The sequence below is a fragment of the Mirounga angustirostris genome, unplaced genomic scaffold, assembly GCF_029215605.1.
Source record: "Mirounga angustirostris isolate CCGP_5_RB_7025 unplaced genomic scaffold, mMirAng1.0.hap1 SCAF_6, whole genome shotgun sequence".
In the NCBI taxonomy this organism is placed as follows: domain Eukaryota; kingdom Metazoa; phylum Chordata; class Mammalia; order Carnivora; family Phocidae; genus Mirounga; species Mirounga angustirostris.
The window spans coordinates 28,072,964-28,084,661 of record NW_026991714.1 but is presented as its reverse complement, the minus strand read 5'-3'; the positions used below and the strand labels follow the sequence as shown (position 1 = coordinate 28,084,661).

Genomic DNA, 11,698 nt, shown 5'->3' with positions numbered 1-11,698 from the left:
CGTGCCCTCTGTGGGGGCAGATGTTCTAAGAAGGTCACGGGGGTGGGGGGTGGGGGGAGCTGCCCCAGAGGCTGACAGCACTTCCCTGTCCGCAGGAAACTCTGGGCCTAGGAGGTAGGGGTCTCACACCTGCAGATGGAAGAATACAGGGCAGTATGCCCATTGCACGCCTGTAGCGAACAAACCTCATTCCAGTTCTCTGTGAAGGCAGCTAAATTCCCTACCTGCAGGGCCATTCCTGTTCATCTGTTCCATTGCTTAAAAAATGTGTATTTTAGTGTTTTTTCTCTGGCCTTCTCACCATCCTTCCCTGGGCCTCACCTGCTTTTGCTCCTGGATGGTTTTTTTTTTCCTGGGTAAGTATTTTAATGGTGTGGTAAGAAATAGAGTCGGTTCAGAACTTGGCACTAAGTTCCGATTTCCTGGTTTCAACACAGGAATCTCAGCTGAGGGAGGGTCTCGAAGAAAAACCCAATATTTAAATATATTTAAGTTGCCTTTTTTTTTTTTAAGATTTTATTTATTTATTTGACAGAGAGAGCACAAGCAGAGGGAGAAGCAGGCAGAGGCAGAGGGAGAAGTGGGCTCCCCGCAGAGCAAGGAGCCTGATGTGGGGCTCCATCCCAGGACCCTGAGATCATGACCCAAGCCGAAGGCAGACGCTTAACCGACCGAGCCACCCAGGGTCCCCTAAGTTGCCTTTCTTCAATACAGGGCACTCCTGACCAAGTCTCCATGTGTGGCCATGTCCTTGGCTTTGAGGTTATCCATTCAGGCCTCCTGCTGTCCCCGCACTGGGTTGGGAAAGAGAACGCAGAGTAGCCACTTCAATAGATGTGTTCTCGCTCCTAGCAAGAGTTAGGGAATGGCGGTGAGCAGGTGCAGGCTGGTGAGGGCTTCCATCCCCTGGCGCGCCCGGAGCTTCGCCAGCAGAGAGGGAACTCTGGGTCTGAGGAGAGGGATTTGGAGGCACAGGACTGTAGGATCTCCTCCGGGCCCTGGCATTCTGATGGCAGACTGTCTCCATAGCTCTTTCAGGGCTGTCCCTGTTGATATGCTATAGGCAAGGATGATTTTAGGGCTATCCAGATGCTTCGCCTGCTCCCCAACTTGGCGGCTGGCTTAGCAGCTCTGACAGCCATGGCTGTCTTGCCTTGTTTGCACGAATACCTATGGCAGAATAGTAGGGTCGCTGGAGAAGCCCTTCCTCTGACAGCCGCTCTTTGACCCCACTAACTTTGAGCATCCTCACAGTGCACAGCATGGGTATCCTGAGTTGTGTTGCCTGCCCTGCTCACCCCTTTGCCACCCAACAGTCCTGCTGGATGTGCCTATCCTTTTACAGGGCTGGGAGGCAGTGCTTTTGCCATCCCGTATCCTGAAGATGAGGCTGTGCCGTTGTCTGGGCAAGCTTTATGGGGAGGGCCAAGGGGCTCTTCCTGCCGTGGGCAGGGTATTGGGAAGGCCGCCTACTCCACAGCTCCTCTGACCACTATCCTAGAACCTCTCCCCACTTCACCTCCAAGGCACTGACCTCAGACTGAAGTCTTTCCGCTTACCCTCCATAACATCACCCACTATTGGGCTATTATTGAAAGCATTAATACTTGGGAGATAAGGTGCTAGCCTATAGGGATTCCTTATCTCAGCCCCATTTCTTTTGTGAAGCCCTGGGAAGGCAAACATCCTTCTCATCCCACCCTCTGGAGCCTCAGCCAGGTGTCCCCCAGGGCAGGGGAGCATGTGAGCCGTCCTGGGGCTAGAAGCCGGTTCTCCCACATTCCAGGGTGAGTGACTGGGTGGAGGGTGTGCCCGCCTCAGGCTCCTTGGGGGAGGCCCCCTGAAGGGCTGGGGAAAATCCTACCGCCAGAGCCCCAGGCTCTCCTGCCACCCCAGTGGAGGGGGCCCTGGACCCTAAGCCCCTCTCCTAGGGCGCAGCAGTTTCAGGGACAAAGAGAAGATTCCGGGAGATGGCCTTCTTAGTCATCTGGCTCTAGAGAGAAGGGGGCAGCTCTGGAGGGGGCGTCACTGTATGAGGAGCCATTTCGCCCACTGAGGCTAAGCTTGGCCATGAGCCACCCAGGGTTGTGGCATTAACAAAGGAGGTGCGGAAAGAGACACTCAGATCCTACATCTTCAATACATAAAAAACTAGATCTGGAAGAGATCTTAGGGATTATTAAGTCCAAACAACCTTGTTTTTACCCATGGGGAAACAAACAATCACGTAGCTGGGGAGTCACCTGAGCACAGGTCTCCTGACTCCTCACCCCCCATCCTCTGCTGCCAGTGCTCAGGGTCTCCAGTGGGCTCTGCGTTCTTAGATGGGACCACAGACACAAAGGACTCACCGTGCCCATGGGGAGGGTGAGGGGCTGGCCGAGCCTCCGAGCCACTGAGCAGAGGACCCTGAAGCCAGGTCGCGCCTGCTATGGGGAGAGAGCACCAGCCGCACCACGTAACCAGCTCCGTGTGGCCTGGGCAAGTCACAAAACCCCTCTGAGCTAAGATGCTCTCAGCTTTAAAATGGAGACAACCCTACATTCCTTAGTGTTTTTGTGAGTTTTAAGTGGAGACTACGTTACAAGTGCCTGGTAAATGGTAAATACTGAGCGTTCCATTTTCTTCGTGGAATGCTGGGACCCAGGGAGGCAGGCTTCCGACCACTAGAGGGTAGCAGACAGGTACCGACCGGTCAACTGGGCCGAGGGCGGGGAGACTAGAAGGGAGACCTGACGGCGCGGGATAAACACGGCCACGCGGATTCCAGCACCTGCAGGGTCCAAGGGCTCCGGCTGGGGCTGAGGGAGAGCCGGACCTCTCCAGAAGTGACTGCGGCTTGCAGGGGGTCCGGGTGGGCAAAGCGTGTCAAGACTTTACCACCGAAGTAGATGCCAGCGAGCAGACTACTGGGGACACGGGGGACGCTGGGGCCCTGAGGCTAGGCTGGACGAGCCCATGAATATTGCCTAGTGTCTGGAGAGCCTTCCAGCAGGAATCCTGGGCATTGTTGGAAAATGCCCTCGACCCCACTATCTGCTCTCCCTACGAGGCCCCCTTGCCCTCACATCTCTACCCGTTTGGGGACTAGCAGCTCTCCCCAGTCCTACCCTGTTCTCTTCCCCCTGCCAGCCCATCCCCGGCCTGGCCCCCCTGAGGAATTTCCTACACCAGTGGGTGGCCGAAAGTACAGATGCCCACCCCAGCGACTCTCCTGCCACCCGCCCAGGCCAGTGCCCTGTGCCCAACCCCAGAGGGTGCGGGATGACAGACTCTGACAATCATTAAACCAGCCGGGCCTGATTTCCCAGCACCGCCTGCCAGGATCCGGGCCAAGTGGCACAAAATATGCAAATCACCTGGGGCCAGAAGCCCAGTCTAAAGGCCAGGAAATCCCCTCCGTCCAATGAGCCACCAGCTCAGGTTACCGCCGGGCGCACTATAAAGCCCTGGGCTCAGGGAGGAGCTCCCACACGCCTCTATTTAGGGCGGGTGGGGGAGCGCGGGCCAGACGCCTCAGAGCTACCTGGCGCAGCTTTTTGCCTCCTGGATTTCTCGCCTGCCTACTGTCCCTTAATCCTGCCTGCCTGCCACACCCACACTCCGCCAGTCAGGTAGGACCCCCCCACCTGTCATATTGCCCAGCCTGGGCCCTGGGAAACGGAGAGGGGTCGAGGGGATGTGTAGTTTCTATACCCACCCACTGCAGCTGCGCACTGTAGGGCCCCTGAGCAGGAGTGTCGGGCAGTGGGAGCGCCCTGAAGGTCGCAGAGGCACTGTCTCTGGGAGGGACAGAGTGGCCCTAACTCTGCCAGTCCCACCCAAGGGCCCAGGGGGGCTGAGGAGGGGGCCCATGGGAGGCCTAGTGCCCGCAGCAGGCGCTGAGATCTTGGAGCCTTCCATGAGGAGAGGGTGTCCAAAGAGATATTGATCTTCACCGCCCCCTCTTGGGGCTCCTCCTGCCCCAGGCTTGGCTGGAACAGAAGAGCCAGAGGGTAAGGGAAGGACCCTGGCCCTCACCAGCCTTGGCCTCTCTCTCCCCAGGTAGCCTCATGGCTGCAACCTGCGAGATTAGCAACGTCTTTAGCAACTACTTCAGTACTATGTACAGCTCAGAAGAGCCCGCTCTGACTTCCGTCCCCCCTGCTGCCACCTTTGGGGCTGATGACCTGGTGCTGACCCTGAGTAACCCCCAGATGCCACTGGAGGGCACAGGTGGGTCTCAGCAGGTGGGATGGGGTGTTTGGGGGAGGGAGAGACATTCCTCTAAGAGTCTGTTAGATAAATGGGGAAGTCAGGCAGGGAGGAGGGTCCCCCCAGCAAATTCTAGCACTAGGGGCTGGGGGGACTTGTAAGAGGCTGAGGTATTGGGGTTGAGGGGCAGCGACCAACTAAGTGAGGTGCTGGGCGAAGGTGTGAATGCCACCCCCTGCCCCTCCTCCCGGCAGGGTCTCTGAGACGTGGGGGTGGAGGGGTGGGGGGGGTGATGCACACAGAAGCCCAGTGGGCGCCAGAAATGGGCGGTGAGGGTCCGGGTGCCTCAAGCTGACCTGATGCTGTGCCCGGTCCCTTGTAGAGAAGGCCAGCTGGTCGGGGAAGCAGCCCCAGTTCTGGTCAAAGGCCCAGGTTCTGGACTGGATCAGCTACCAAGTGGAGAAGAACAAATACGACGCGAGTTCCATCGACTTCTCGCGGTGTGACATGGACGGGGCCACACTCTGCAACTGTGCCCCTGAGGAGCTGCGCCTGGTCTTCGGGCCTCTGGGGGACCAACTCTATTCCCAGCTGTGGGACCTCAGTGAGTCCGGGCCGCAGGTGCCCCCGGGAGCCCAGGGCTGGAGGGGGAGGCCTCCCTCTCAGCTGGGGAGGCTGGCCTAGGGAACGGCCCACACCCCGAGCTGAGGCCAGCAGGGCTGTGGGAAGGACCTGCAGCCCCAGGCCAGTGGGCACAGACCGCAAAGGAAGCCCTGAGGGAAGAGGGGAGTGGGACGCCTGCCTGGGCTCTGACCCCTCCTCCCTTCCCAATCAGCTTCCAGCTTTCCTGACGAACTCAGCTGGATCATTGAGCTGCTGGAGAAGGACAGCATGGCCTTCCAGGAGACCCTGGGCCCCTTTGGTGAGAATTCATTTTCTCAATCATCCCCCAGCTTGTCCTATCCCATCTCAGCCTCTCCCTGAAGCACTAGAGCTGACCCTTGGTCGCCAGACTTCTGTCTCCCCCAGCTAGAAGAACAGCAGCTCGTTGGACCTCTAGGTGGCCTAGTGTCCCTGCCTGTTCCTCAGAACCCTGTCTGAACCCCTAACTCCTCTTCCCAGACCAGGAAAGCCCCTTCAACCAAGAGATGCTGGAGGAGTGCCGGCAGGCCGGCCCCTACTTCCCTAGCAGCTACGGCCCAGGAGCCCCCTCCCCCGGCAGCTCCGATGTCTCCACCGCAGGTGAGCGCCCTCGTCCGGGCCACAGCCTCCCTTTCTCCCAAACGTCCCGCAGCCCTTGGTTCCTGCACTAGAGCCCAGGCTTTCTGCGAGGAACAGGAGTGGGCTGGGCAGCGATCCCCCTGCAGAAGGTATGGACTCACTCTGCCCCCACCCCCCCCAGGAACTGGTACTTCCCAGAGTCCCCACTCCTCAGACTCCGGTGCAAGTGACGTGGACCTGGATCCCAGTGACAGCAAGCTCTTCTCTAGGGGTGAGTGGGGGTCCCAGTGGGCAGTGCCCTTGGGGCTGGTCCTTCCCCTCATCCCTGCTCGCCTGCAGGGTCTCCCTGCAGGAGCTGCCCCCTCGAGCCCCCCCTTCCTTCCCCTCCTGACCTTGCACCTCCCCTGTCTTAGACGGCTTTCCCGACTATAAGAAGGGGGATCCTAAGCACGGGAAGCGGAAACGGGGTCGGCCTCGAAAGCTGAGCAAAGAGTCTCGGGAGTGTCTGGAGGGCAAGAAGAGCAAGCATGGTGAGCTCCTGGGGTCCCCCCCTTTGCTCTGAGGCCTGGGGGGTGGGGCGGGCGGCAGGTTCACTGTGGCGCCACTGGGGCTGCTTTCTCCCGTGTTCGCCGGCTGTCCACCCCGCTCCTCCCTGCCGCCGTCCTGGCTGTGCACGGGGCCCGAGGCTGTGTGGCACTGGTCACCACCTCCTTGCAGAGCCTAGGTCAGTGGTCCTGGAGAGGAGGGGAAACTGAGGCCCCTGGAAGAAGGCCCGTGGGACTAGAGCCCAGGTTCGCGGCCCACCCACTCCAGTCTCTCTGCACTTGCTCTGTCCTGCCTGCTGGGACACCCTCGGTGGTGTGAGGGGGCAGCTGGTGGGTGCTGGGAGGGCCCGCGGGGCCGCAGGGGGCTCAGGCAGAGGACCGTGACCCTGCTGCAGGCCTCAGGCCCTGGTGTGCGCCAGCCGGCCGCTGGGAACCGCTGGGTGACGGCCCCCAGCTCCTTGCCTCCGTTTCGTGCGGGCAGCCTCCCTCCCGCCACACGCTGCGCCTCGCCTGGCTTGCTTCTTGTCTTCAGGGGGCTGTTTTTTCCAGGAAGCTGTCCCCTCATCCCCCAGGCCAGGGCCAGCTCCCTGGTCCTGTACTCGCCAAGCTCTCACCACCTGTTGGTGTGTTTGCGTTTTCCCGGTGGCACCCACCGAACCATGGGCCCCTTCAGGCGGTAGTGGGTCTCAGTCACTCAAATCCCAGCCAGACACAGGATCAGTATTGGAGCGCATAAGACATCTGTGCTGTGTGAGAGGCAGGCCCCCTCTGGTGTGGGAGGCGGGAGGGAGCAGCCGTGACACGGCGCAGCCATCCGGGGGCGGCGTGCTGGGCCAGGCGGGGGGCCCACCGGTCTCGGAGGAGAGGGGCTACCCTGGCCTCTGACCGAAGCCTCTGGCCTTGCAGCCCCCAGAGGCACCCACCTGTGGGAGTTTATCCGGGACATCCTCATCCACCCGGAACTCAATGAAGGCCTCATGAAGTGGGAGAACCGGCAAGAGGGTGTCTTCAAGTTCCTGCGGTCAGAGGCTGTGGCCCAACTTTGGGGCCAAAAGAAGAAGAATAGCAGCATGACCTACGAGAAGCTGAGCAGAGCCATGAGGTGAGCAGATGCTGCCGGGGACAGCTTGTCCCCGCTCCCACGGCTCTCTGACCACCACCCTCCTGACAGGTTTGAGTCCTGTAGAGTGAGGATAATAGTGTCTGCCCACTTCTGGGATTAAAGGATGACATGGAGAAAGCAGTAGGTCGGCATAGCAAACACAGCGAACTCTCTCTGGCAACGTTTCTTTGCATTATCTGCAAGGCTTGTCCTGAGAAAAGTTCTTAGTGGTGAAAAGAGCTTGAGCCAAGGCCTCCACCAAGACCTGGCTTTCCCCCTATTGAATCAATTAGATTGCTTGTCTGGACCTCAGTCTCCCCCTGAACGATCACTAAGGTCCCTTCCAGCCCTAAAATCACGTGGTTTCACGATAAGCTGGAACCCAGTGGGCCAGGCCCCGTGAGGATATCGGGGGCGGTGGGGGGAGGGCATCAGCAGTCCGGGCTGCTCCCTACCCGGGCCCGTCTGACCACCCTTGTCCGCACCCAGGTACTACTACAAACGGGAGATCCTGGAGCGGGTGGATGGCCGGCGGCTGGTCTACAAGTTCGGCAAGAACTCCAGCGGCTGGAAGGAGGAAGAGGTTGCCGGGAGTCGGAACTGAGGGTCCGAACAGGACCCAGGACCAAACGCACGGACTTGAGGCCTGCAGCCCCTCCTGGGAGGACTACCAGGCCCCCACCATTCGGGCAGGCTGGGGCCATGCCGTGGAGAGAAGCTGAGGTTCGGGTTCCTTGTTCAGCCGCCATCCTGGGATCTGGGGCTTGCGGCCTCTCCTCTCTGCCCTCCTCTTGGAATTACGAGCCCTGGGGTTTGAGGTGACCGGTCAGCTGACCACAGTTCCCAGCATCGTTCCTCTTACCTGGTGCCTCCCAGACCCAACACAGACAGCAGCTACAGATGATGCCTTCCGCCTCCAGATGCCTGGACTGAGCCAAGGAGGCCAGGAAAAAGCAGCAGGGGTGCTGCGAGAGAGGGGGCAAGACGGGGTCCTCCTGCCTCCTGCTTTCCGGACCGGCCTCCACCTCAGTGCTTGGACCCCGCAGGCAGGGGTCAGAGCACTCCCTAATTTATGTGCTATAAATACGTCAGATGTACATAGAGATCTATTTTTTCTAAGACATTCCCCTCCCCGCTCCTCTCCCTCCACGTGTTCGTGGTCAGACTGACTGTTCTAGGCCCTTGGCTGGGCCAGTGAGGGGCGGGGAGATGCCGGGACCCTCAGATTGGGGCTCCTGGCTCCTTTCTCCTGTGAATGGAAGCAGAGACCTCCAATAAAGTGTCTTCTGCGCTTTTTCTAACCTTTGTCTTAGCTACCTGCATACTGAAATGTGGGCCTCTGGATTGGATGAGGCCGTGGGGTTGGAGGAGGGGCGGGGCAGGAGCTTTACCGGGCTGGGGGTGAAGGCAGAGGCAGGCCTGCAGGGTAGGGACAGGTGTCCGAGAGCAGGAGGGCTCGGTTTACAGACAAGCTGCCCTGGGGGTGCTGGAGGGCAAGCAAAGGAAACAAGGTGAGACTGAGAAAGCTTCCCAGGCTCCGTGCAAGCAAGGGCATGAGCTCGGCCAGCCAGACACTGGGCCAGCCCGGCTGCCGCGACACATTTGCGCGGTGACCTTGGCCAAGTCAGCCCTCTGGGCCTGCTTCCTTGCTGAAAGGCTGGGGTTTGGATCCAACGCTCTCTAAGAAGTCTAGAATTACGTATCGAGCCTTATGGGATAGACCCTTCAGACTCCAGCCGTGTTGGCCCCAAAGAGAGAAAACAAAATGGAGATGAGTACTTGATAAGAAAGAAGGGGGGAAGGAATAAACGTTTGCCAGCCTCGTGTACGCGAGGCACTGTGTCAGACAGCCCCTCGGCCCACCTGATCCTCTCCCAAAAAGAGAGAGGGAGATTTATCCCTCCCATTTTACAGATGCAGAAAGTGAGGTTCAATAGGGCCAGCAACTCAGCCAAGGCCTCTAGGGCAGCACCTTGGTGCTCAGTAGCTTTTACCCTGGGGGTGTCCCCAGGGTTAGGGCTCTTCTGACTTAATCCTCAGTACATTCCAGAAGTATGTTGCTATGTCTCCCCAGTGATATTGCAGCCAGGTTCTAGGAGAGGATTTTACTAAGAGGAGGCGTGCGTATGGTTCCTCATGAAGAGTATCTTCCAGTGGAAAGCTCCTTAAGTTTGAGGCTTCAGACTCCATAGAGCACATTAAAAAGGCACTTTGTAAGTTTAAAATGCTGTTTAGTTGTCTTGGAAATAGCAGATTATTCACTGAAGGCTGTGGGTAAGGAAGGGAGCTTAGAAAACCAGACGTGTGGAAGTGGGCCTTGCTCTGGAGAAATAAGGAATAGTAAAAAGGGAAGTGGGGAAGTTGGTTGGGGAGGCTAGTGGGGTCATGAAGGAAGCTAGAATCTTCTGGAGCCATTTTGGACCAAGTATTCCTGTGACTGCACAAGCAGGTTAGTCGACGTGAGTAAGGGGAAGGGTTAGCCTCGAACAGCCCTGGTCTCTGTGCGGGTCAGGCCACCTCTCGGCTGGGGAGCCTTTGGCAACTTAGCCTAAGAATGACCTCATGTCTTAGAAATGAAGAGGTGCTAGGCACCGCTGATTTTTCGGCCCATGTTATCTCGGGGGGTCTTCATACCCTAAAGAGAGGTGACCCTTGTCGCCGGAGTTGCCCAGCCAGGAGTGCGGGATGAACCTTAGGAACTCGAAGCACATTGCCCTGCTCCCCAGCGTCTTCAGTTCTAAGACGGAGCCACTGGCCTTGGGTGCCCACCCGTCGGTCTGAGTGGGGGAGGGGAGCTGGGACCCTGGGGCTGAGCCCCTTTGTCCTCTGCCGAAGGGCTGGGAGGCGGCTCTGGGCCCAGCACTACACTCTGACCTTTGTCCCGCCATTTTCTGTTTATGAGGTGCTTTCCTCATCCCATTATCTCATTTCATCCACACCATAGCCCTTTGAGGAGACTGGGCGTCCCCAGGTCCCTGATGAGGCTAGTGGCTGGCCCAAGGTCACCCCCGCCAGGTGAGCGGGGGGCCAGATCCGAGGGCTCCTGCCCCTGCGGGAGCCCGGGCGGCAGTACCCCCATGCTGCAGCTCTGGGAGGGGAGCCCAGGAGGGCGCCTGGGCAGCCCTGGCGCTGGGGAGGCAGGGAGGGCTCCTCTGGCCCCGGCGAGCGACAGACATGTTTCTTACTCAAGTTGTCTTTCGCCCCAACACTGCTCTCCACCCTCTTCCCCCTCAGGATGCTGCAGAGCCCAAGGCTGGCCTTTCTCGATCCCCCCAGCTCTCACCAGCTCTGGAGCCCCTGAGCCGACCCCCCAGAGATGGGCCCTGCCTCCGCCCAGGGCTGTGCGGCTCCCTGGGTGGGGCTGGGCTGTTTAGGTTGTGCCCCTGGCTGCCGGTCACCTCTTATCTGCTTCTGTGGGAGCGGGTGGGTATGCTGCGGGGCAGGTCGGAGGGAGGTCACCCCTCCCGTGTTTGGGTGTGCCTGCGGGGCGGGCTTTGGCCCCGGGCCTCCCCGAGAGAGCGCCCGGATTCTGCCCCCCCAACACCAGTTCTGGGGAAGGCTACCTTTCCCTGCCCCCCCGGGTGAAGTGGGTAAGGCTGTGGTTTCGTGAAGGGTTTACTGCAGTCCGCGCTTGCCCTCCAGTTCTCTCTCCGCCCGCGGGCTGTGAGGGCCTCCGGGCAGGGGCCGCCGCGCACTCATCTCAGCACCTTGCACAGCACCTGGCACACGCAACGTGCTCAATAAATATTTGTTAAACCGCCCGGTGACTCTCCCTGCCTCTCCCTGCCCCGGCCACCACCTCCCCCTCTGCACACACTGTCACAGATCCCACACAGGTGCCCACACACGCTCATGCACACCTGCACACCCCCGGCCCGCACACATTCTCACACACTCCGCGGTCTTGCACGGCCACACCACTCCCATACGTGCGCGCACCCACGTCCCACTGACACGTCAGTCACACGCTCCCTCACACGTCACACTCACACGTCACACTCATATATTAGTCACACTCACACACGTCAGTCCACTCACACTCTGCCACACGTATCACACTCACACATCACAGTCACACGCACACTGACATGTCAGTCACTCACACACACAGCCTCAACCTCCCCCCAGTGGATGAAACCCCAGGCTCGCCCTGCCTGAGCCCTGTGGTTACATTGCTCATCTCTTCCCTCAGGTACAACTGAGACCCCCTTTTCTTTAGAGAGGGAGAGAGAGAGCTCGCAGGGGAGGGGGAGAGAGAATCTTAAGCAGGCCCTACACCCAGTGCCAAGCATAACTTGGGGCTCAATCTCATGACCTGAGCTGAAATCAAGAGTCGGATGCTTAACCAACTGAGCCACCCAGATGCCCCAACTGACCCCCTTTCTGATTCATTTCCTGCCATCCCTTCTGCCCTCTCCCCCCACCAGGTGGGCTCAGACCTTCCCTCCAGTTGGGACCAGTTGCATAATTTGCAGGGCCCAGTGCAAAATGAAAACTTGGGCCCTTGTTGGGGCGCTGGGTGGCTCAGTCGGTGAAGCGTCTGCCTTCGGCTCAGGTCATGATCCTGGAGTCCTAGAGTGGAGCCCCGCATAGGCTCCTTGCTCAGCGGGGAGTCTGCTTGCCCCTCCCTCTCCCC

At 59.3% G+C, this 11,698-nt stretch overlaps 1 protein-coding gene across 2 annotated transcripts; it reads left to right on the top strand.

Annotated features, from left to right (window-relative positions):
- The first annotated feature begins 9 nt into the window (after positions 1-9).
- ELF3 (E74 like ETS transcription factor 3) lies at positions 10-8,358 on the top strand. 2 transcript variants are annotated; one of them, XM_045876118.3, is made up of 9 exons: positions 10-3,614; positions 4,045-4,215; positions 4,577-4,798; positions 5,030-5,116; positions 5,317-5,436; positions 5,597-5,686; positions 5,829-5,945; positions 6,867-7,062; positions 7,552-8,358. In XM_045876118.3, exons 2-9 carry the CDS (start codon positions 4,053-4,055, stop codon positions 7,664-7,666), a joined length of 1,110 nt encoding a protein of 369 aa, XP_045732074.1. In that variant the 5' UTR covers positions 10-3,614; positions 4,045-4,052; the 3' UTR covers positions 7,667-8,358. The 2 variants fall into 2 exon arrangements, with proteins under 2 accessions (XP_045732074.1, XP_064450081.1); XM_064594011.1 differs by lacking the exon at positions 4,577-4,798 and having other exon boundaries at positions 10-4,215.
- The last annotated feature ends 3,340 nt before the right edge of the window (positions 8,359-11,698 follow it).

Excerpts from the sequence above, each read along its gene's own strand:
- ELF3 (XM_045876118.3), top strand. The coding sequence starts at position 4,053 with ATGGCTGCAACCTGCGAGATTAGCAACGTCTTTAGCAACTACTTCAGT. Across the intron at positions 5,437-5,596 it reads CTCCGATGTCTCCACCGCAG|GAACTGGTACTTCCCAGAGT; the intron begins GTGAGCGCCCTC and ends CACCCCCCCCAG. Across the intron at positions 7,063-7,551 it reads AAGCTGAGCAGAGCCATGAG|GTACTACTACAAACGGGAGA; the intron begins GTGAGCAGATGC and ends GTCCGCACCCAG.